This window comes from Simochromis diagramma, unplaced genomic scaffold (genome assembly GCF_900408965.1).
Source record: "Simochromis diagramma unplaced genomic scaffold, fSimDia1.1 OVJJ01000322.1, whole genome shotgun sequence".
NCBI classification, from domain to species: domain Eukaryota; kingdom Metazoa; phylum Chordata; class Actinopteri; order Cichliformes; family Cichlidae; genus Simochromis; species Simochromis diagramma.
The window spans coordinates 1,162,352-1,188,764 of NW_024386731.1; the positions used below are offsets into that span (position 1 = coordinate 1,162,352).

The 26,413-nt window shown below is 42.7% G+C and overlaps 1 protein-coding gene across 1 annotated transcript in view; it reads left to right on the forward strand.

Moving 5' to 3' along the window:
- The window catches only part of tmprss3a (transmembrane serine protease 3a), a 27,591-nt gene extending 1,250 nt beyond the window's left edge, over positions 1–26,341 (forward strand). The window contains exons 3-11 of the mRNA XM_040025394.1: positions 344–467; positions 1,483–1,602; positions 2,323–2,369; positions 7,382–7,547; positions 12,505–12,674; positions 13,392–13,487; positions 13,601–13,743; positions 14,401–14,553; positions 26,233–26,341. Of these exons, the coding sequence (XP_039881328.1) occupies positions 344–467; positions 1,483–1,602; positions 2,323–2,369; positions 7,382–7,547; positions 12,505–12,674; positions 13,392–13,487; positions 13,601–13,743; positions 14,401–14,553; positions 26,233–26,262 (1,049 nt within the window). The 3' untranslated portion in view covers positions 26,263–26,341. The remainder of the gene's footprint in view (positions 1–343; positions 468–1,482; positions 1,603–2,322; positions 2,370–7,381; positions 7,548–12,504; positions 12,675–13,391; positions 13,488–13,600; positions 13,744–14,400; positions 14,554–26,232) is intronic.
- Positions 26,342–26,413: the final 72 nt, after the last annotated feature.

Here is a 26,413-nt window from a genome sequence, read left to right on the forward strand (position 1 = left end):
CTTTAGTGACATCTACAGCACCACAAGCATGAGAAGAAAAAAGGATGTGTTGAGGGTGTAAACAGGCTGTGGGATGACACTGTTTTCATATTACTGTGTGAGTTTCTCCGTGTGGTCAGCTCACAGCAATGCCAGCCTGCAGGACAAACACACAGGATCTGGGGGATCTCAGGTGGACTCCCATACAACCAGGCCTGGTTCTGCTTAGCTCCTGAGCTCAGATGTGCTCAGTTGGCATTAACTGAAGATGCCAGAACAGCAGTTCTATGTTTTAGAAAACAGGATAGTGTACCGTCTCCCTTCTTGTAATTTCCTGTCTGTGTCGCATGTGTCTGTCTCTCAGTGCGTCTGAGTGGCAGAAGTTCAGTCCTGCAGGTTCAGATCCAGGGAAAATGGAGGACAGTCTGCTCAGAAGATTGGAACAACAGGCTGGGCAGAGCTGCCTGCAAGCAGCTTGGATACTCCAGGTTACACCAATGTTTCATTCATTTCTGCAGTGTCTAGTTGTCAGGCTGAGATGATACATTTCTTATTCGTGTCCTTTTTTTGTTTAGCACATTTTCTTGTTTTGGATGGACTTTTAAAAAGTGGACCACTGCTCCAAAGGTGGTGGACCAGTGGTCCATTTGACCAGAGTAAACTATCTCCAATTAAATTACAGTACAGTTACTGCAATAGACTGGGAAACTGTCTGGGATGTATTTTGTTTATTAACTTGTGGAAGATGGAACATCCATGAATACTGTAACATCTGAGATACTGATAATATAGTACTAGAGATACTATATGTCCAAAAATATGAAGAAAACTTATTCAGTTTGTGTCCAACGTCATCTGCAACTGACATCACTTCAAAATAATGCTTGAAGGAAAGGATTGCTTACTTGGTTAAATGGCTGTTACCTTGAACCCTCCCTCCTTGTGTCCCTGCTCTGTTCACATCAGTGATTCTCTGTGACTGTGGTTCGATGTCTGGGCTTGTTATTATGCTGCAAAATGAATTTGGCTAGTTTGGTTTATGCTGGCAGCAGAAGATAAATTATAAAGACTGCTGAACCAAAAATGTATTTAAAAATGAAAGTAAGAGTCAAGTCAGCTTTAATTGTATAGCACGTTTAAAAGACATTAAGTGTCATGAAACTAAACTCTTACTGCACATAAGAGAGTACAGTTAGAGTTTAGTTGGAGCATAAAAACAACTGTGTTTACAGGGCTTTTATCATTCCAACTACAGTAAGAAATAGATGGTTTAGGTCACAGAGTAATTCTGGTTTTGAAACAACAGTAACCGTTGGTTTAACAAAGACAATTTTGCAACGTGCATCACCTTCAGAGGAAAAGACAAACAGGACTGTCAAACCCTGAAATGTATCGGTGCGAGCCGTAACAGATCCAAGACATGAAAGTCTCACAGGATGTCAGACTATGAAGAATAGATATATGAAGATATATGAACATAACCCTGACCCTTTTGTTTTTCAGTTATTTAGAGTCTTTCTTCATCTCTCTGACCTACATTGAGAAGGACCTTCAGACTGACCTGATGTCTTTTCAGTGGAACAAGTCACAGATAATCAAGCTTCAGAACGCCCCATCGATCAGGTGTACACACCTTTTGTCCTGTTTGAGTAAATGGAAAGTGTGTATTTGTCCCAAAGTGATAACACTGCTGTTGTCATCCAATTAGCCAATCAGAATTTAAAAAAAAAAAAAAATTGCGCCTCAATATTAACCAGTCAAACAAAATACTCTCCAAAAACGGTCTGTTACACAGCAATGAGCGCTATAAATATTTTCACGAAACTATGAAAAAATTACAAATTCAAAAGAGACAAACTGTTACTATATCAGCCACATCTGAACTCTATAGACGTACCCTGGGGTCACGCATGAAAACATCAAAGACTTCTGATGACCACAGACTGCTACAGAACACTATTTAAATCAATTCTGCCAAAGTATTCACTCACCCAACCAAAGCAAATACTTTGGGTAAAACAGTGTGCAAACATACACTTCACTGGCTTTAGTATCAAGAACACTTTACTATACAGACCAGAGGAGCCAGACATCAAATTACAACCCACCAATTACCTCGTGATCTACAGCTGTCCAGTGGCTGAGCATTTAAAGAGAAGAAGTAGAAGAGGTCATATTAAAGCTTAGAGGGAACGAGATTAATAAAAGATCTTTTAGTCCAGTACACCATCAAAGTATTTTGAAGCTTTCGTTTTAAGGTATAAGAGTGTTTTGACTTGTTGTACGTGTTCAGTTCGGCTGAGCTTCCATGTCATTTGACCTATGGTTTCTATTTCACCACAGTAAGACACAGTGCAGCTCAGGGCTGGTGACAACTCTGAAATGTCTAGGTGAGAAAGCATGCAGCATTTGTTTTATTGATGTTTTTATTATATAAGAAAGTTTTCCACACACTTTGCTTGTTCTGTGTTTTGTCATATTACAGCCTTATTTCAAAATGGATTAAATTAGCTTTTCTGCAAACAATACCCCATCATGACAAAGAGAAAAAAGTGAAACAATATAACATGCGTATTTAAGTATTCACAGTGTTTGCTCAATGCTTTGTTGAAGCACCTTGGACAGGATTTACAGTTTAACATCTTTTCAAGTATGATGCTACAAGCTTGCCACACCTCTTTTCCTCTATTAATCAACCAAAGACCAAGACAGACTTTAATTCATTTGAAAGCCTGATGCTTCGCCTCATCCACCCCAGCTGTGAAACTCAGAAACCAGTCTTACTTGTTATCATCTATCGTCCACCTGGGCCTGACACAGAGTTTCTGTCTGATTTCTCAGACTTTATATCTAATTTAGTTCTGAGCTCAGATAAAATAATTATTGTGGGTGATTTTAACATTCATGTAGATGCTAAGAATGACAGCCTCAACATGGCATTTAATCTGTTATTAGACTCAATTGGTTTCTCTCAAAATGTAAAAGAACCCACCCACCACTTTAATCACACTCTAGATCTTGTTTTAACAACGTACGACTCTGGATACTGTAGCTCAAAGGCCTCAGATCAGAAGTACCTGACTCCGTGGTATAATTCTCAAACACGTACCCTAAAGCAGATGACTCGTAAGCTGGAGAGGAAATGGCGTGTCACAAATTTAGAGGATCATCATTTAGCCTGGAGAAATAGTTTGCTGCTTTATAAGAAAGCCCTCCGCAAAGCCAGAACATCTTACTATTCATCACTGATTGAAGAAAATAAGAACAACCCCAGGTTTCTCTTCAGCTCTGTAGCCAGGCTGACAAACAGTCAGAGCTCTGTTGAGCCAAAAATCCCTTTAACGTTAACTAGTAATGACTTCATGAACTTCTTCACAAATAAAATTTTTATCATTAGAGAAAAAATTACCAATAATCATCCCACAGATGTAATATTATCTACAGCTACTCTTAGTACCATTGATGTTAAGTTAGACTCTTTTTCTCCAATTGATCTTTCTGAGTTAACTTCAATAATTACTTCCTCCAAACCATCAACCTGTCTTTTAGACCCCATTCCTACAAAACTGCTCAAAGAAGTCCTGCCATTAATTAATTCTTCAATCTTAAATATGATCAGCCTATCTCTAATAATCAGCTATGTACCACAGGCCTTCAAGCTGGCTGTAGTTAAACCTTTACTCAAAAAGCATCTCTAGACCCAGCAGTCTTAGCTAATTATAGGCCAATCTCCAACCTTCCTTTATATCAAACATCCTTGAAAGAGTAGTTGAGTAGTGGTGAAGAGCTGCAGTCCTTCTCTACAGAGCAACGCTCTTGGTCACCTCTATGACTAATGGTCTTCTACCCTTATTGATCAGATTGGCTGGTTGGCCAGCTGTAGGAAGAGTCATGGTCTTTCATTTATGAATGATGGTGGCTGCTGTGCTCTTTGTTGCGGAACATTTTCTTTACCCTCTCCCTGATCTATCCCTCAATACAATCCTGTGCATTTTATGTTTTTTATTTTCAATAAATTTGCAAGAATTTTGAGTTTATTGTATGTAGAAAGGCGTGAGGTGAAAACTTAAATTTAATCGATTTTAATCCTTCATTGCTTTTTTTGAAATAAAGCTATAAAATGTAGAGCAAATATATATATCCCCTACAATTAGGAGAGAGGAACCTGTGTCACTCTCCTTTGAATACTAGTCTAAACAAACTACTCTAGACAAAAACTATTTTGTCTAGATTTAGCTTTAAGAGCATAGCAAGCAGCCTTCCAGTGGCCCTTTTTATGACAAAAGTTACAGACTTTGTCCAGGTTGTACAAGTTGACCTCTGATCCACCTGACTGGTCAGAAACGCTAACAGAATCGGCACTAGCTTCAACTGTAGTACCAGGGTTATGAGAATCCCCCAAAACACACTCATGAGCCACCATATAATCTTCTGCTAGAGCAGCAGCTTCAGTAGCAGTGTTTGCTTTTTAATTGTTGATGTGCAACTATAGCCTCAAGAATCCAAATTTTAAACTGATCCAAGACTATAACCTCGTAAGCCTAACCCAGCCTACAGGGTTTGATGTGAACAGATAAACTCAAGATTGTTTGTCCTCCTTTTTTTCCAAGTCCCAAATCGTTCCCTGTAAGCGTCAAGAAAGCTGCTTTTACAATATAATAACTTAGAATAAAGAACCTTGAACTTTGTCTTTCTTCAGAAAACAAAGACAAGTAAACTTCCAGTGCAAACTGTAGCATTAGTGTCAGCAGTATCGAGCCACTGTCATTGATGTGAAACATGTTCGAGCAAGGAGAAAAAAGTTTTCTGAATCATTTTCATTAAATTTTGACAACAGTGTCAGGTTGCACAAAATATAATACTTTTCAGTCCAATGGTAAAATAAAGAATACCGCAGCTCAACAAGATTTCAGTTTTCCACTTTTAATCAAATATAGCCTATATCTCTCCGCAGCTTTCAAAACACATTCTCTCCATTGCTAACTGCTTCTCATTTTCTGCATTTTGTTTCCTTGCATCATGTTCTAGCAGTAATTTAAGCAACTCGTTTTACTGCAACTCGTTCTGACACCTGGCAGAGAAGAACTAGGAACAGCTGAACCAAGTTCCCTTGTACATGAATCAAAACAGCCATTTCACTTAAATTTGCTTGGATACTTTAAACGTGTCCATAAACCTCTTGTCAAATCTCAGTCTCATAATGATCTACTATTGATCATCACTATTAATGAGATAAAAGCCTTAATAAAGGAATCTATTTAGCCGTATTTTTACAACACACGAGTCAGAGGAAACCCAAACATTGCTGCTTCCAGGGTACAAACAAATCCAGAAGAGTACAAATCCCTTCTAATATACTGCCTGCTTATAAAGCATAACCTGATACTTAGCCTACTCTTCATGCAGTGTCAATGCCAGATTGGCTGTCTGTATCTGGAAGTCCCCCGGGATCTCAGCTTGGTCATTCTCAACCACCCTGGGGGGCATATCCCATTTTCACTTCCAAGGGGCTTCCTAGCCATACTTGACACAGATGTTACTGTGTACTATTCTAGCCACTTGGTTATGGCGCTCCATGTATGCCCTGCCTGGTGTGGTAAACTCCAGCTCCTTTCAATCTTGTGCTTAGAGCTTGTTCCTGTGCTGCCATGATTATTGCCTCTGTCCTGTCTTTCAGTCCAGCTTTGTCCAGCCATTGTTAGGATTTCACAATATTAGTTACTTCTTCTATCTGCCAGTACATGTTGTACAAGGGCACGTCCTTCTATAATGGTTTCTCTTCTCGCCCCTCTTCTTTCTTGGGTTTCTGCTGATGGATAGTGGTTTAGACACACACTAGTCCTTGGCCTCCTTTCTTCTGCTTCTGCTGGACTTGGGGTGAAACCCTCGTGGCATGGTAAGGAGCTTTCTTGACCTGATGTCAGTGTCTTCTGTCTTCTCCTTTGACCAATTATTGTATCAGCAGGGTATCTGACAAACAGCAGGGCACAGGTGTTGGCCGGATCTTTTTCTTCCCATTCATCTGAGTCCTCAGGACTTACCTTACTCTGCAGGTATTTGGTGGTTACAGCTTTCCTAGCAGCCTCTTCATGGTTCATATTTGCCTTTGGGATTCTGAGGTCCTTGATGTCTGTAATGTTGTCTTCTCCCACTCTTTGTTACCATCTGACTACACTTCTCCGGACCGGATGAAGTTTCGATGTCACTTCTGTTAGATCTTAGTGGTGTGGATCAGTGAACTGATGTCTCGTTCACTCCTGGCGAACAGATTGATGTCATCCATGTAGAGGGTGTTTGCTCCATTCTGAATTCGGTATCTGTAGCCAGACTTGCTGATGATCTGGCTGGGGGGGTTTAGGCCTACACCGAACAGTTAACCTCTTGTGTTTTTCCGCCCATCTCCATTTTATTCTTGATGACGGCTCTTAGGGTCCTGTTAATCTTGTACAGTTCTAGATATTAGAGTATGAACCATGTGCCTATTCATGTTAGCCGCTATGATGCCAGGAGCATCCGTGTTGTGCTGAGGCAGATTTTTGGCCAGTAGTTGGATGGGACCAGTCCCTTTTGGAGATTCTTGAGGATCAGGACTATCTGGCCTGCAGCTGCAGCATTATATCAAGATGCAGTGGTCAGCACAGAAGAAAGTCCTGGGTTATGTAAGTGTGATTGGCTGTCTGTCTCTCTGTGTCAGCCCTGCAACTGCCTGGGCAGGGTAAGCCCCTCCTCCTGCAATATGGCAGCTGAGATGGGCTCCAGCATCCCCGTGACCCTGAAATGGATAAGCCCAGGAGACATTATATCAAATGTTTATTATTTATTTGGCTTATTAACCTCAACATACGACAATGCTGCAAAAAAATTAATTTTCAAGTACAAAAATAAAACCAAACCAGTTTATAATCAGGTGGACGAAAAGATCCATTCACTGATTGTATGTACAATATGCATAAACTTTGAACTATTTACAGTGAAACAACACAGAAGATCAAACAACATAACAAATTAAAATATGTAAAACTCAAAAAAAGCATCCATGTAACAATTTTAACAACTGAAGTGTATCACTTATTTCCTCACCTTTCCAGCTTGTTATCTTTGTAGTGCTATACTCTTTCTCTGTCTCAGCCCCCCCCCCTTTTTATTTTGTGTGTGCTGAGTCTGTAACCCCTCCCCCCGCCCTTCCCCTTCCTGCTCAGTGCATAGCAATGACTATTTGATGTCCTGTAGTCGACCAATCACACACAACTTGAACAGAAAAAAAATAGAAAGGAAAAAAAGAAAAAACAAAAGCTCTAAAAGAAATTTCGTTCCCAGCCGACACACTGTCACTATAGGACAGTACTAACCTTCTGGTGGTGACACTATAACTGCTTGACACTTTGTTTCTCTGTGCCCTCAGATTGCGGTCTCAGGCCTCAGTACAGGACACGTATTGTTGGAGGTAACATCACGAAACAAGGCCAGTTCCCCTGGCAAGTTAGCCTCCATTTTAGGAATGAACACCTGTGTGGAGGCTCCATCATATCACCATACTGGGTCATCACTGCAGCACATTGTGTGTATGGGTGAGTCAATCAGATGTAGATATTTTACATTCTCTACAAGCATTAACATCTGGTTCTTCTTAATACTGACAACAAAGGCCTGTTTGTTGAGCGGGCATAAAAACACTATTATGCTTATGTCTGTTAAGTCCTTGTTGTATCCAAGGGTTCTTCTCCTAATGCCTGGCAGCTCCAACTTTGCCTAATGTATCCACTATCCCTCTTCTGCACATGTCCAAACCACTTCAGGTTGTCACGGTCTGTGTGGCAGACCGTGGGGATGAGAGGAATGAGGACCCAAGATGCAGGACTTAATGATGAAGGCAGTGTGTTTATTTACAGTGGTGTAATAGTTCACAGAATAAATCCCCGTGTTTTCCCCTTGACTTCCGTGTCGTGTCTTCACCCACAAGTCCGTGCTCTTCCGCTCCTGTGTGCCCTCGCACCCCGTGCTCGCTGCTCTTGTCTTCCCTGCTCCTTGCTGGAGAAAATAACAAAGAGGCAACTTGTCAGGACACTCGACTACCACAGGCAAGCACTCACCGGACTTAACATTTATCACCACTAACGTGAAGTCTCACACAACAATCCCACACCGAGGAGCACTCAGCCACAGTCTTAAGAAGCTCCCCAACGACGCTTCATTAGCTGCAGGTGTATGTGATCATCTACTTCAGGTGTGGCCATCCTCTAGACAGGACACGCCCACCAGGCCTACCTGAAAAGTCTTTTCAGAGAGGCGGGCTCTCGCTTCGGCCACTAAGAGAGTTGGAGATGGTTTTGATCTGACCAATGAGCCGAATTTACGGCCTTCTGACGAGTGAAGCGTGCAGAGTTCTTTTCAACCAAAACAGCTTTGCAGACTCTCCAGAAACACACAAGTCCTTACCAGCTGCCCCACAACCCAGTGTTTCAGATGGCTGAAAGGAATGTTTGATGGCAAAAGGCAATGCAGTGTTGAGGTTCTAACGTTTAAATAAGAAAATGCCAAGAGGAGACCAGCAGCCCTGAGTCTGCATGCAAAACATGAAAAACTCCAAAGCAGATGCTTGTTCTTACATAGCTGCACATATTCTTTGTTGTGGTACTTCTCTGTTCCAATGAAACAAGAAGATCTCATTTTAAAGTCCTTTTTTTTTGCCATCCTGTGATTGCATTTGCCATATTCTCTTAATATCTTAGAGCTATTTCCAAGAATGCTGATGTTAGATTCAGTTTTAAAGCTGGGTGTGATCTTAAAGTCACTCTCACAGCACTGATTTTAGAGTAATGTACAATAATTGTTCAGGGTTATGTTGAAGTACAGGCTGTATGGAGGACCGTACCTTATCTGTTAAGCTCGCCTTTATGACACCATGTCTGTGTGAATTACTGACATGATATCAACATACCAAGGAGTTTATGACTTGTTTTTCTTTTATCAAAGAAAAGATGGAAAACTTGAAGTTACAGCACAATTTCTCCAAATGTGTGCTTCTTTTTAAGCCAGGGTGCTTTTACAGCATGCACATTAGCTCAGGTGATAAAAATACAATGACCACACAGACAGGAAGTGAACTTTAACATTCGAGGTTCTGTTCGAGTCTTTCTTAGATGATGTGAAGAGTCTCATGGAGCTTCTTTTTTATTTATTGCAAATCACTTGTACTTTATTTGAACACATGCAGGGAGCTTCTGTGATGCATTTACTTCTCCGGCCTTGTGTTCCCATCTTGTATTTCTAAAACCCAACTTCTGTGTTTGCTCTGTAGAAACACCAATGAATCTAAACATTCACAGATTTCATCAGGACATCTTCAACATTTTAAGTCTTTGTTGTTTTTATGTTTTACATTTTAAAAAAGTTTCAACATTTTCTGTTTTCAAAGCACAGTGGCATGGAAAGAGATTTTTCTGCTGCTGCAGAAATGATTGTTCCAGAATGATTCTGGGATTTTATGGTCAAACATTGTGATTTCCTAACTGTGTGTGGAGTAACATGGGCTTTCTCTGATGATGTAAGTGTCCTGACCAAGAATGGTTCAGGATTAAACAACACAAACTGTTTTGATAGCAGAAACAGTATCTTACAGCTCTCAGAGGTTACAGACAGTTTTACAGACACATCCTTTTTCATGTCTGTTTACGTGGTTTTTATGTATAGTTATTCTCAATAGTACAAGCATCGTCTAACTTTTCTTTGCTCTCTCACAATTTAACACTCAATGCCAAAAACAGGGTTGACCCATGTTTCTATGATGTCTGCTTCAAATATGTACAGCTCTGAAAATACCTTCTTCTTTTTTTAAAGTAATGTAGAACATGATCTCTCTCACTCTTTGTGTCTGTAAAAAAGAAAACCACAAACCGGTAATCGCGTAATAATAATAATAATAATAGCTTAATAATGCAGAATTATGATATGGAAATAAAAAACTGAAGTTGTGCTATTTGAACACCTTGCCTGCCTGCAGCACTGAAGGACTCCGTGAGAGACGTCTGTCTCGCCCTAGCAGCACCTGTCCCTGTCCTCCTCTTCACTTTGCCTCAACATATTTCATCCTATTCTGTGCTCTGATTTACTCTGAGGTGTTTGACGAGGTCAGTGCTGTTGCCACAACATCTCACTTTCTTGCCACATGTATCGCAAACCGTGTCGTGGCCGTTTGTGGAGGTAAAATACGTCCACACGACTCCGTTTACGCTCAGCCATTGTTGTGAGTGCGCACGCCAGCGGCTGCCACACATTTATACAGCCGTGTTTCGCACATGACTATGAAAGGCGGAAGAGGAAGTAGTTCCTTTGAATGTAGACGATCCGAATGATATAGTTTCTTTCCACTGTGTTCCTGTTAATGATAAACTACAAATTTACCCCAAAGTACTAAAATATCGATGAGAATCGATTCTAGAACATAAATTACTGGTATCGGAAGAATCGATATTTCAATATCAATCCGCACATCACTACTATCCACAGCAGCCTCTGACCTGATGACCTCAGAGCTCGGGAAGAGGGATGAGGTTTCAGCAGATCAGATATAAAATGGGGAGCTTGACCATGCAGGGCCCTTAAGGTTAAAACCAACATTTTAAAGTGAAACCTAAAGTTTCCTGGCAAGGAAGTTGTTGTTTAACCATTGCTTGATATCTGCCGGGCAATTACTTAAACAAGACCATTTAAAACTCAGACTTTGTATAACTGAATGTCATTAGCATAGAGATGATAGGAAATATTGTTGTAATGCCTAATGATTTGGCCCAGGGGGGAAATATAGAGCACAAAACATGGAGTACACTGTGTTTAATACGTTTAAAAGAGCATTTGTATGATGGTTCAATTTTACAAGCATCCTGTTTTATTGTGAAGAGCTTTGTAAGAAGAAGTGAATGTGGTTGTGATCGGTAGCAGGATTGAGAGAAGTTGCAACGGAAAGTACAAGAAGATTTGTATTTGTATGAACCAGACTGCTTGATAGTCTGTGTCCATGCACACATTTTGCAAACCGCCTGTGAGAAGCTCGAAATCCACAGTGCAGCTGCTCACTTTTGTTTTAGCATCCAGAGCACGCGACATCTTGGAGTTGTCCGCTAATCACTCTGCATTCCTTCACGCATAACTGTTTTGGTACATAAAACATGCCCCCACCCTCTCGAAACATGAGACTACAGAGCCTATCGAAGCAGTATAAAAACATGTCTGTAATGAGTTGAAGTTTGACAGTGAAAAGACGTCCACAACAACAACCACATTTTGGCCCATACATGGAGGTCGTACAGACAACAACACTAGATGTTCAGTAGACATTGGAAAAAGATGTCTCCTGGCATTCCAAAACAACAATATTCAATTTCAATTCAATTTTATTTATACAGCACCAAATCACAACAGTCACCTCAAAGCGCCATATATTGTACAGTAGATCGTACAATAATGCATACAGAGAAAAACCCAACAATCATATGAGCAGCACTTTGGCGACAGTGGGAAGGAAAAACTCCCTTTTAACAGGAAGAAACCTCCGGCAGAACCAGGCTCAGGGAGGGGCGGGGCCATCTGCTGTGATTGGTTGGGGTGAGAGAAGGAAGACAGGATAAAGACATGCTGTGGAAGAGAGACAGAGGTTAATAACAGATATGATTCAGTGCAGAGAGGTCTATTAATACATAGTGAGTGAGAAAGGTGACTGGAAAGGAAAAACTCTTTTTTCCTTTTCCACAGGATTCAGGGTCACCTGGTCCAGCCCTAACTATATGCTTTAGCAAAAAGGAAAGTTTGAAGCCTAATCTTGAAAGTAGAGATAGTGTCTGTCTCCTGAATCCAAACTGGAAGCTGGTTCCACAGAAGAGGGGCCTGAAAACTGAAGGCTCTGCCTCCCATATCAGCCAGCTCGCTCTATTTACCAGTCATAGCCCTGATTCTTTCCTCCTACCTCCAATGTTTCCTCTTCTTTCTCTATCTCAAACAGGTTTTCCTCCTCTCCTTCTACTCTGTTTTCAGTAACATAATTTCCACGCTGAGTGGCTGTAGCTCAGGAGGTAGAGCAGCTCATCTGCTAATCAGAGGGTTGCTATTTTGGTGACTGTTCCAGCCTGCTTGCCAAAAACTTGTGGGCAAGCTACTGATCATTTCCAAAGTTGCTCTCTGATGAAGCCATCAGAGTATGACTGATGTTGTCTAAAATGCTTTGAGTGTACAGGTAGAGCAGAAAAGTTCTATAAGAACAAGTCAATGTACCACGCTGCTGGCCAACAACGGTTGAGGTCACGTTCAGTATGTTTATTTATTAAATGCAAACATCAGGAACATTTTAGATTGACGTAAGCTTTTCTCAGTTATCATCTGTTATTGTTCACACTTTGCAGCACTTATAAGATCACACTGAGGCTGATGGAACGACTGGGACAGACTGAGCCTACCCTATTTGTTGTGTGCTCATGTCTTTTTTTCGTTTTGTCCCCCCCCCCCCCCGGATCTTTTCTTGCTGTTTGTGCTCAGGTTTGTAAACTCCTCCATGTGGGCGGTCTATGTGGGACTGACAGAGCAGCCGCTTCACGGGGCCCAGGCTTTGGCTGTTGAGAAAATCGTATACCATAATCGTTACCGACAAAAAGGACTCGACTATGACATCGCACTGATGAAACTGGCCAAGCAACTTGAAGTTAATGGTATTAGTATCCTTCAGCCTCTCATTCGCTACAACTTTTTTCCTTGACAACACTCCCTAACACTCATTATTTACAGCCAAAGCTAGAGTGATCCAGGTGTCTTCATTGGCAGACTCACAGGATGCAGTTCAATCCCCAGACCAGGCAGATTTACTACTTTTGTTATTCACATTCTTTGTAGTTTACTTTACTTCATATTCCTGTAAGTGCATCTTTGTTAGAATGTCTTCAGCACATACTGCAAGCGAACAATGAGCATGGCTATGCAAATACATTTCACTACATACAACAGTAAATGCATCCTTATTAGTACAGATTTTACTACATAGAAAAGCACATATCAGAACACATCCCACTTCAAATGGGTTCCCAGCAGTGATTGCACGCTGACCACCAGTTGCCCCATGAGTTGGTGTACGTTCTCTGTTCACTGGTAAATCTAAATTATTGACGGCCTTATTTTTTTCCCGTATTATACTTTTAGACCTATAAACTGCATAGTGCACTGCATCAAAGATCGTTCAGTGTCTGGCAAACTTAAAATACGTGACAGCTATCAGATAATCTTCCTTTCAGTCCTGTTTAGGGATCTTTCACTCTCTTCCCTCCCTTCTGCTTTACTTTCTCTCCTAGGATATTTTCTTCCTGACCTTGGAGTCCCATAGATCAGATTGTATGAATAAGTCTGACATGTATCAGTAACACTTTTCCCTGCAGGCTCTGTGCAGCCCATCTGCCTGCCCAGCCATGGAGAGGAGTTTAAGGAGGGCACCTTGTGCTGGATCTCTGGTTGGGGTGCAACAGAGGAAGATGGTGAGTGTAGACATCTAAAGCTTATTTTGTATTCTGTTTAGTTAGGTGTTGTTTAGGGTGTTTTTGTGGGGATGGGGCCACATTTATATGGTTGAAATTCTTCTTTTTAACAGGAGACACTAGTGTTGTTCTGCGCTCAGCTGTGGTACCACTTATCTCCAACCAGAACTGCAACAAACCAGAGGTTTACAAGGGCTTAATCTCCTCCTGGATGATCTGTGCAGGATACCTGGAAGGTGGAATTGACTCCTGTCAGGTAGAGCTACCTTTTGCACTAAAATGAGCTATATTAGTTTTATGGGGAGGAGGTGGATTGCACAGATGAGAGTCTGAAAGGGAGAATGACAGAGCACAGATTTAAACTACTGTACACGTTGCTATGACCACAAGCACGCAAACAAGGTACAAGGGTTGTAATGGCAAACCAGTCGATCCGAGTCGAGTCTATTATTAAATTCCGTTCATTTTATTCTCTAACGGCAAAGAAAGACACGGCTCAAAGTGGTCTAACTCAAAAAATGATCTTTAATTTTACATTTTCCGGAAAATGGAGACTGAGCAGACACACAAACACGCCAGCCCAAGTCTGAGGCATCAGCACCCCGTCTTGCTATATTTTGCAGCACGTCACACCCAGTTTCGATACAAACATTATATGGTACAAGTTCCTCTTTTCTTTGTGTCAAATTTCCGGTGCAACTTTGCACTTCCTCTTTCTAAAGTCTGTTGCCAGGGCAACCTGTCACCCTTAACATAGTTCTCATCTGGGTCTGGCATACATAAAACAATATAATCAGACAATAAGCACTAAGATTATATATTAAATACATGACACAATCCGTGGCAAGTCGACATGATTAGGTACTAATGGAAAAGGGGCGTATGTATGTTTTCACCTATCTGGTGTTTCCAGGGGGACAGCGGCGGTCCGCTTGCCTGTGAGGACTCGTCTGTGTGGAAGCTAGTGGGAGCAACCAGTTGGGGCATTGGCTGTGCTCACATAAACAAGCCGGGCGTTTACACCCGCATCACACTCGCTCTCAGCTGGATCCACAAACAGATGGAGGTCAGTGTCCATATTTAAGCGATGTAGCAAATCTTGACTTGAGTCAAGTACTAATCCTGTCTGTCACATCCAGCAGACAATGTCTAAAAATGGATTCAGACTGATTATGAATGTAATATTACTATTAATGCACATGCAGCATTCTTGAGGCTCATCTACGCGCAACTGGTTTAAATGTCTTTACACACATAGCGGGTTTAGTCCGTGCGTTTTGATTAGCTTGTGAACAGATACACAAAGCGTTTTATTATGCAATGAAAATGCAAAAATGTATGCATCCGATGTCATCATCCACATAACTTATTCAAAGTTTGTAACATGCATATACAAAGATGCAATTACTTCTCATGTTAATGTTTAAGACGCTTGTGGTGGGGCGTGGTCTGCGGTGCCGTGCGGACGGACCTGCACGGCATCCGCAATCACGCCCGCCGTGTTAAAACACGGGGACTCAGGGGTTGGTGGGGGTTGTGGTGGTGTGATGCAAATGTTAAATAAAGAAAACATGGATCTGTGGTCCCGTCGTGCCTTAATTCCACCACACTGGTGCCGAAACCCAGGAGGCGGCACGACGGGCCCACAACAGAGCCAGGGAAGGGAGGAGCTGTCCCAGATGATGGCTGAGACGGTGGCTATCCAGCGGGAGCAGGCGGCGGAGGTGCGTCACCAGCAGGAGGAGCTGCGAGACCAGACCGAGCGCCACCTGAAAAGGATTGGGGATCTGGCGGCACTGCTCTCGGCCTGGGCGCCACCCCCACAGGGGTGTCCCCACGGTGGTGAAGCAGTGGAGGAGCCGCGTGAGGCACTTCAGCAACCGGAGGTGGTAGACGAGGGGCCCAGCGGTCCGCTCCGGCCGGAGGAGGAAGAGCAGCCGGGTGAAGGGCTGTTCCTGCCAGGAGCGGTGGAGGAGCCGCTCCAGTCGGAGGCGGCGGATGATGCACGCGAGGGTCTACACCTGCCGGAGATAGAGGAGCCGCTGCGGGAAGGGCTGCTTCAGCTGGGAGCGGCACTCCAACCGGAGGCGGCGGACGAGGTGCGCGAGAGTCTGCGCCGGCCGGAGGAAGAGGAGCCGCGCAAGGGTCTGATTCTGTCGGGAGCGGTGGAAGAGCTGCTCCAGCTGAAGGCAGCGGACGAAGTACGTGAGGGTCTACACCTACCGGAGGAAGAGGAGCCGCTCCACCCAGAGGTGGACGAGGGGCGAGAGAGGCTGTGCCTGCTGCAGGCGGAGGCGCAGCGCAGGGAGCCGCTCCAAACGGGAGCGGCGGAGGCGGTGGTGGAGCAGCTGTGCGAGGAGACGGAGGTCCCTGGTCCAGGGCAGCCTGCGCAGCCGGAGCTGGAGGCAGAGGAGCAGGACAGCCCCGCTAAGCCGGGGGTTGGCGGGCTGGCCAGTCCAGCCTCGCTGCCACCAGTCGATTCTGCGCGCCCGACGTCTGCCCAGCCGCCTGTGAGCAGGAGCTCACGGCCATGCCTGTGGGGCCGTATCCGCTTGCTACGCGGCCGACCTCCGGACCAGCTTCGCCGTCGCCGCTGGACCACCAGAATGGACGCTCCCCCGTCGCTTGGCCAGGGGCTGGGGGCGCCGATGTTTTGGGCCGAGTCTCGCCCCAGTTCGCGGGGGGGAGTAGATTCGACCAGATGGCTCCCCGGCCTCAATGCACGGCACCTGCACGGCATCCGCAATCACGCCCGCCGTGGGGACTTGGGAGCTCAGGGGTTGGTGGGGGGTTGTGGTGGTGTGATGCAAATGTTAAATAAAGATGGCTCAAAACATGGATCTGTGGTCCCGTCGTGCCTTAATTCCACCACAACGCTATATTTAGAAACTGAATCACTATCATTGCGAAGTTTGAACACAAACAAGGAATTTGTCGTTGTTATATTCTATCTCTGTACCACTGTTTGTTGTGGTACAGAGATAGAATATATGGTACATTTCTATGTAAATATTACAAATATGAAAAAGAAATACACACAAAGAGAATATATACTAACTACCTACAGATATAGATCACAAATTAAAAATGAAGAAATATGTATGCAAGGTGTATATATAAGGTACGGCATGATATGCAAAGTGGCAGCAATCTTCTTCGCACGTTTCAGTGTCCTGGAGGTGTGCAGGTCAAGGTCAAATTTATTTATAGAGCACATTTCAAAGAGCCAATGCTGCACAAAGTGTTTAACAATATAAAAGTAGCATTAAAAAGCAGCAATGTAATACAATAACAATATAAAAGAATAATAGGACTATAAAAGAATTAAAACAATAACTAAAACTATTTCAAATAAGATCAAAATGCATGGGTCATAGTGTGTTAAAAGCCAGGGCATAAAAATGTGTCTAATGATTTAAATTGCTCAAGTGTTTGTGCAGATCTAATATTTAAGGGGAGACTATTCCAAAGTCTGGGACCTGCCACAGAGAAGGATCTATCACCACGAGATTTGAGATTAGTCTGTGGGATGGACAGCATTAATTCTGAGCTAGACCTCGTGGTTTTTCCTGGAGCATAAGCACAGAGGAGCTCAGACAGGTAAGGAGGGGCTCGGGCGTTAAGTGACTTAAAAACAAAAAGTAAAAGTTTAAATTGGATCCTGTAGGAGACAGGAAGCCAGTGTAAAGAAGCTAAAACTGGGGTTATATGCTCTCTCCGTTTGGTACCAGTTAGCAGGCGAGCAACTGCATTTTGAACCATCTGAAGACGATGGATGGTGGCCTGATCTAGACCATAATACAATGAATTGCAGTAGTCTAATCTGCAAGTACCACACGATCACAGACTTTAGAGGGAAAACCAGCACACCGCAGACCACGGCCTCTCTGTGTGAGGATCTAAACGTATTCTACGCTAGATTCGACGCAGCGAACACCATGAGACCGGACAGTGTGCGCACCGCGGATGACGTCAGTGCGCACACTGTGTCTGAGGAGGATGTGCGGAGGTGCTTCAGGAAGGTGAACGCACGCAAAGCTACTGGTCCGGACGGGATTCCCGGCCGCGTCCTCAGGTCATGCGCGGCTCAGCTGGCTGGAGTGTTCACGCACATCTTCAACCTTTCCCTCTCTCTGTCTGTAGTCCCAGCCTGCTTCAAAATGGCCACCATCGTCCCTGTACCCAAATCCTCCACCATCTCCTCATTGAACGACTGGCGACCTGTAGCCCTGACCCCCATCGTAAGCAAATGCTTCGAGAAGCTGGTCAGGGACTTCATCTGCTCTGCACTACCCGACTCACTGGACCCTCTACAGTTCGCATACCGCCACAACAGGTCCACTGATGATGCCATAGCCCTGACACTACATACTGCCCTGTCACACCTGGAGAAGAGAGACACGTATGTGAGAATGCTGTTTGTAGATTACAGCTCAGCATTCAATACCATCGTTCCCTCGCAGCTGGACAGGAAACTGCAGGATCTAGGACTGAGCAGCTCCCTCTGCAGCTGGATCCTTAGCTTCCTGTCTGACAGACGCCAGGTGGTCAGACTGTCAGCATCACCTCATCCCCCATCACACTGAACACTGGTGCTCCACAGGGGTGTGTACTGAGCCCTCTCCTGTACTCACTCTACACCTACGACTGCACAGCCACTAACAACTCCAACATCATTGTGAAGTTTGCGGACGACACTACAGTGGTAGGTCTTATCACCAACGGTGATGAGACGGCTTATAGGGAGGAGGTCAGCGCCCTGACCCACTGGTGTCAAGACAACCATCTCACCCTCAACGTCGCAAAGACAAAGGAGTTGATAGTGGACTTCCGGAGGTGCAGAGAAGTACACACCCCCATCACCATCAACGGCGCTGCTGTGGAGAGAGTGAGCAGCTTCCGGTTCCTTGGTGTACATCTGGCTGAGGATCTTACGTGGTCAGTACACACAAACAAAACAGTGAAGAAGGCGCAGCAGCGCCTCTTCTTTCTCAGGAGACTGAAAAGATTCGGCATGAGCCCCCGCATCCTCAGGACCTTCTATCACTGTGCCATTGAGAGCATCCTCACTGGATGCATCACCACCTGGTATGGCAACAGCACCGCCTACAACTGCAAAGCTCTCCAGCGAGTAGTGCGGTGCTCTGAACGGATAATTGGAGGTGAGCTTCCCTCCCTCCAAGACATCTACAGGAAGCGGTGCCTGAGGAAAGCGGGGAGGATCATCAAGGACTCCAGTCACCCCAGCCATAAACTGTTCAGACTACTTCCATCAGGAAGGAGGTTCTGCAGCATCCGGTCCCGTACCAGCAGACTGAGAGACAGCTTCTTCCACCAGGCCATCAGACTGCTGAACACGTCATAGACACCTCAGCTTCACTACTGGAACTTTAACATTATGCACTCCATACTGTACAGTAACGCCACTGTTTTGCACATGTCTCAACTCTGTATATTTTATTTTATATATTTTATTTATTGTTTACTCTATTTAATTTGTAAAATATGTGTACACACACACACACACACACACACACACACACACACACACACACGTAGAAAAATATTTAGTATACACATCCAGAAATGCATATACTATTATATATTGTACATATATTTATTAGTTTCAGATGTAGCCATTCTTGTATTTTGCTTGTTTACATTATTGTATTTTGCACAACTCTGTTGCTTGTGAAGCTCGCACACAAGAATTTCACTCACATGTGCTGTACCAATGTACCTGCACATGTGATGTGACAATAAAAGTGATTTGATTTGATTTGATTTGAAGTAAGGAAAAGGTGAATAACACGCTCAAAGACGTTAGCCAGGAGGTATGGCTTTACCTTGGCTAGCTGCGTTAACTGAAAGAAGCAGGACTGAACTACTGCACTCACCTGCTTATTCAATTTAAAAGAACCATCAATATAGACACCGAGGTTTTTTACATGTGTTTACAATAGAAGGAAAGGGGGCCCAGAGTGCTGTCGATATGATTAAGTTTCCAAAAATTACAACCTTTTATTTTCATTTAGCTTTAAAAAATTTAATGACAACCACTTTTTGACATCGTCAAGGCAGCGTAATAAGAGCTGCGGATGGTCTGACCCTGCTTTTAAAGGTAGATAAATCCCTAAATAGGTCTTGTAGGGAAGGCATGCAGGAAGATGGGATCTGAGGGGCTAGTTTCAACCCTGAGGTCCACAATGAGCTCCATTGTTTTGGCAGCACTGAGCTCCTCATCTCCACCTGAGATGAGCCCAATGATGGCGGTCTCATCAGCAAACTTCAGGTTTGTTGGACTGGTGATTGGAGGCTCAGTGTTGGGTGTACACAGGGTTCATACGCCTTTTTCAGGGTCAAATTCAAGCACTTTCAAGGTCCCTTTTCAAACTTTGGCAGCACATCCCCCCTCCCCGCCAAAAAAAAAAGAATGCATGTTTCAATTCACATCACCTCAGTAAGACCATGTGAAAATTAAGACAAATCATCCCAGGTGAACTTAAACACCTTTGTTCCCCTTTTGTTAAGACATAGAAAAACGCACCATACAAAAATACTGCAAATGGAAACGGTCGCCTTATATACATAGTGTATAAACTCAAAATGCACATTTCACTTAAAAATTAAGATGTGAAAATGTGAACAAAACTTGTTAGAGATATTCATCTCCTGTTGACCCCCCCCCCCCCCCCCCCCCCAAAAAAAGAAATAAACAAGTCTTCTCATCAGATACTGATGCTTCTTTCCTGTGCGACAAAAAATAGGAGACAGATGTTTGTTTTTTAAGTTAATTCCCAATAAAACTAACTGTTTTACTGCTAACTACATTGCTGTCTGTATTATTGCTGAAGTCCTAAACGTCACCTTTAAAGTGTTTGTGCTAATAACATCATGCACAGTCAGACAGGCATGGAGAACAGCACTGACTGGGAGGCTTTGAACAGATCACATAGTTCAGTTCAACATATAAGACTTTAAGAATGCACAAGCATCTACTTAAAATCTATTTAATTTATCATCTGTGAGATTATTATGTACAAATCCAGTGTATTTTGTTCATCTGCCTTAAACAGGCAGCCTTAAAGTATGAAATATTCATGTACAAATACACATATAAATGTGTGTACTGTCTCAGTGGCTGATTGTGCCCCACAGGCCTCAGTGTGAGCTTGAAGACATTTATAATGTTTAAGTAGTTTAATGTGTCGGTGCTGACGATAAACACATTTTGAATGAAAGCCGGGGAGCTTTGGTCACACAGAAACAAGTGGCTATTCTTTGTGACCATATGGATCACTCATATTACCATTATTTCACCCAAAGGCACCAAGTTAATACTCAAAAAAGCTGCAGCAATACACACAAATATAAACAGTACTTGGTGACAACTTTGCTTTTAGCCTCTAACCCTCTGGGGTCCAGGGTACAATTGGCCATTTATGACTACTTTTGATTTGGCCTCTATATTTCACCTTTAAAAACTGTTTATCTTGCCAATCTGTTATTTACTCATTTTGACAAACTGTATCAGCACAATTTATCTAAATTCAGACAAAATGTAAAATACGAGTAGAAAGTGATATTTTTGACTGTAAAAACCAGAAGCATGTTTAACGAATCATTTTCATAACTTGAAATGCAAATAGAAATTTTACATTTTTAAAAAATATGCACAAGTTTTGCAAACAACAAAGTTATATGGTACTATTTACCTAAAAATGCAGCCAAGGCTCAGACGTTTTTTATATAACCCTTTAAAACTATTTACAGAACAATCAGCTGTTCTGCATCAAAGAAGAAGGCACACAAATTATTTTTGCAACTCCAAAAAATAGTTTGTGTCACTATAACACAGATGAGAACAGCACAGGGATAAACCTGCAGGTCTGACAGCGGGTGTGTCACTCAGCGTTTACACTGCAATCTGCCCTTTTTGCAGCAACTGTGACGATCACTAGTAGAACTGACACACAAAACAAAACAACGACTACACTACACACTAACTACACAAGACAACACACTAACTACACAAGACAACACACTAACTTGAGACTCCAAACACGGTAAACGTCACAAATCTCTCACGTACCAAAACTCTCTCTTGCCGGTGTTTTGTCAGTTTTATTGTTCCCTTAATGGTAATTTAGCAGTTCTGAGGGACTGTTTGAGATATAATATGTCACATAGGACCCTTCAGAATGACATGCAGCAAGTTTGAAGCAGAAATAGTATTTCATTAACAAGATATAGGCCACAATCACTTTTTGGCAGGTTGAAAATGACATATTATCGGTATTAATGTTATTTTAAAAGTTTTTCAGCAGTTCTTGGAGAGTGTTTGAGATATAATATGTCACATAGGACCCTTCTGAATGACATCCACCAAGTTTGAAGCAGAAACATTGTTTCAGTGACAAGATATAGGCCACAATCACTTTTTGGCAGGCTGAAAATGGCATATTATCAATGTTAATGTTCCTTTACAGGTTATCCAGCAGTTCTAAGGGACTGTTTGAGATGTAATATTTGACATATGACCCTTCTGAATGACATCCGCCAAGTTTGAAGCAGAAATATTGTTTCAGTGACAAGTTATAGGCCACAATCACTTTTTGGCAGCTTGAAAACGGCATATTATCAGTTTTATTGTTCCTGTACACGTTATTCAGCAGTTCTTGGAGAGTTTTTGGGATATAATATATCACATGTAACCCCTCTGGAATATATCCAACAAGTTTGAAGCCGAAATATTGTTTCAGTGACAAGTTATAGGCCACAATCACTTTTTGGTAGCGCTAAAATGCCATGTTCTCAGTCGTTATTCTGAACAAACAAGAAAGAGTCATGGTGATACTGGCACAATAGGTCTTTATTGTTTTAACTACTATTCGACAGTCTTATAACAAATATGAACAACGAGAGTAGACATACTAAACATGTAGGCATTAATTATTCCATCGTGATGCGTGTAGTCATTCGTGACTGCGCTACACACTGAAAGCAACCTTCTGATAAGCGTCATAATTCGGTTACAAGAAACGTTAAAGCTCCATAAATGCATACCTTTGCCTAATAACAAAGGCATAAATGTGTTTGGGTTTTTTTCCCCCACGTTATATCAGTTGCACGGAAGTAGCTGGCAACGCAAGTAATCCGGGCGCTGCAGCTTTAAGCAGCTGCGCGCGCTCCCGCGGACGGCAATCAGTTTCTGGCAGGCAATCACTTTTTGGCACAACACCGGTCACTCCTAAAACTTCCCCCTCTTCCCAAACAACCAGATGCCACATGTTGCCATATCATTTTTTGATTGGTCGACATGGTACATTTTTCCACCAATAGGGAAGGAGTGTTTTTTTCTTTTTTCACTCACAAGCAAAGCGTGTTTGCTAGCGCTCTCCTTAGAAAGCGCTGTTTTTACCGTTTCTTCCCGGAGTAAACGCCACTGTTGTATTAATAGTAATAATAATCATAATTTTAAGAAATAGCATGTGTAACGTACACGTACTGGAAAATTATTTACTAGGACTCCCCTATCATGCGACTGGAGAGCGCAAACTCCGCTATTGTTGTTTTCCATCAAACACTCATTAAAACAGTAGTGATGGGTCGTTCGCGAACGAAATGGCTCTTAGAGCCGGGTCTTTGACGTGAACGACGCGAGCCGGCTCCTTATCACGAGCCGTCACGTGGGTTTTTTTTTTTCTTTCTCTCCCCCCCTCTTGCACTTTTTTTCCGCTTCACTTCGCACCTGAGCCTCGTGCTTTATGCTGGGCAGAGGGGGGAGGGGCGGTAGTTACACTCAGTAGCACAGGAACAGAGCCAGAGGGAGAGAGAGAGAAAGAGAGCCAGGGACAACAACGTCACATTAGAAAGGTATAGTAATCATCCACAACTATTTTCGGTTGCAGATGATAAAGGATTCAGAAAGTTTATTCATGCAGGCCCATATGACAGAGAATATGCATCTTCTTTTTGTTTTCATATTATAATTTATATTTCATTGTGTTGTGGTTTGCAGTGTTTTGTGTTGTTTTCACTTTAAATTTGTAAAAGGAAAAAGCTGAAAATTTAAATAGTTAAAAGTTGAAATGTGAATAGTTGATTTTTGTATTATATGATTTATTTATTACATTTTATGTTGAGTGAAAAAATAAAAGTATATTTACAGTGGCCCCTACAGACAAAGCACATACAAACTTCAAATCACGTACGAACTCTGAAGCACGTACAAACTCCAAAACACGTAAAAACACGTACAAACTCCAAAACACGTAAAAACTCCAAAACACGTACAAAAAACTCAGAAGCACATAAAAACTCAAAACACGTACAAAAGATAACAGAAGTGCTCCAGGATGCTGGGCGCAGTGTTGAGCTTTTGTTACCTAGTGGCTACACAAGCCAGCAAGTACCAACGACCGGATTTGGTGTGTGGTAGTAACAGGTAAATGAACTTTTTTTTTTAAATTATTTGAATATATATGAGTGCCTGTGTATAAATACACAAACAATACACACATGCTTTCAATTGTGTAATTTAAGTGATCTAGTAGCTCTGATTTGGAAGTTCAGTTCATGCTAGAAATGTGTTTTGGAGTTTGTACGTGTTTTGTCTCTAGGGGCCACCGCATATATTTATATATAAACATATACAAATAAAACCACTTTTTTTTACGTTAGTAATTCCTTTTGTGCATAATTTTATATTATTGTTAATAATAAATTAATTAAAGCAACAAAACAACTTGAAGAGCCGGTTCGGAGCCGAAAGAGCCGGCTCTTTTTAGTGAGCCGAACCGAAAGAGCCGGATCTCTAAAAAGAGCCGGAAATCCCATCACTATAAAACAGCGACCTACAGGTATGTTAGCGCACTCATCCCCGACTGTCCGAGGGAGGGGCGGGGTCACACGTTGAAACAGACGCAAGGCAGCCAGGCGGGGAAAATTTGCTTTTACATTTTGCGACTCATTTTATTTCTCTATCAGATAAGAAAACTATTCAATCAGATAGTTATTTGTGGTGAATGAATCTGAAGGAGATTAGGAATCTGGAGAACTGGTGCCAGAGGAACAACCTCCTTCTAAACGTCAGTAAGACAAAGGAGCTGATAGTGGACTTCAGCACTAAGCAGGAGAGGAACTACCAGACCCCCGTCATCAACGAGTGCCCAGTGGAGAGAGTGGACAGCTTCAAATACCTCGGAGTTCACATCACGCAGGACCTGTCATGGTCCTGTCACATCAACACCGTGGTGAAAAAGGCCCGACAGCGTCTCTACCACCTCAGACGCTTGAGAGACTTCCAACTGCCCTCCAAGGTGCTCAGGAACTTTTACTCGTGCACCATAGAGAGCATCCTGGCGGGAAACATCTTAACCTGGTTCGGGAACAGCACCATGCAGGACAGACGAGCTCTACAGAGGGTTGTGCGGTCAGCTGAGCGCACCATCCGCTCCGAGCTCCCTGACCTGCACTCAATCTACAGCAGGCGGTGCTGGACCAAGGCCAGGAAGATCGTGAAGGACCTCAGCCATCCCAACAACAGACTGTTCTCTCTGTTGAGGTCAGGAAAGCGATTCCGCTCTCTGAAGACCAACACAGAGAGACTGAGGAGGAGCTTCTTCCCGCAGGCGATACGGTCTCTCAATCACACCACCACACAGTACTGACCCACACATACAGTTCTTACACACACTGGACATTCTGGACTTTGTTTTTGCACAACACTGGTCACTATATTCTTCATTTCCGGTTAATACTTGTACAGCTGCTGTTATTGTGTATATATTTATTTATATTTAGATTTCTTCATACATTCTTATATAGTTCTATATTGTGTATTGTGTATTTTGTTGTACAGTTATTTTATTTTCAACTTTAATTTATATATTTATCTTATTCTTCCCATTTAAATTTACCCTTCATTCTAATTTGTGTTGTACAGTTATTTCATTTTTAACCTTAATTTATATTTTATTCCTTCCTAGTTAAATTTACCCTTTTTAATTTTTCATATTTATTTCCTATCTTATTCATAGCCTTTTCCTTTTTGTTTTCTTTAGGTCACGAGCAGTTGTCCAAGCATTTCACTACATATCGTACTGTGTATGACTGTGTACGTGACAAATAAAATTTGAATTTGAAATTTGAATTTGAAATTTGAAATACAGCTACACTTCCACCTTGAAAAGACAACATTAAAATTCAAGCATTTTCAAGGATTTCAAGCACCCGTACGAACCCTGTGTACAGGGAGAATAGCAGAGGAGAAAGTACACAGCCCTGATGCACTGAAAGTCTGAGACGTGCCTGCCCAGTCTCATATGCTGCCTGCTGTCAGACAGGAAGTGCAGGTGGGAGCAGGAAGAATCAGCTGGGGAGCTTGTCCTGCAGCAGAGGCAGGATGATTGTATTCAAAGCAGTACTAAATGTCACTTGCATAGGTTCCAGTGCAGTCCCACGTTAACAGCATCACCTACTGACCTGCTGGCTCTGTAAGTGAAAAGGAGGTCCACATGAGGGTCAGTGATAGATCTGAGATGATATAGTACCAGACGCTCAAATGTCTTCACGAGTACAAACCTCAGAGCAACAGCCATTAAGGTTTGTGATCCTTGGTGTTTAGGAACATGGTTAACATTTGTGCAAAGCCACAGGCTTTGGAAAGCCACGAGGATTTCAAATTGAGCACTGCAGCCTGGAGTGCATTTTATGTATTAATAAGCGTCTCTGTACATTTCAGAAAGAAGAGGCTCTGAAAACAGGAAACTGAATCCCCCACAGTGACTTCTCACCGGACTATCCACATGTCTCCACATTTGGCAACAAGTACCTGTAGAGACAAACTGTACACATTATCACAGAGACTTTGAAGCAGTCCTGTCTGGTGGAGAACATGACGGAAAAAGAGTAAAGAGACAGTG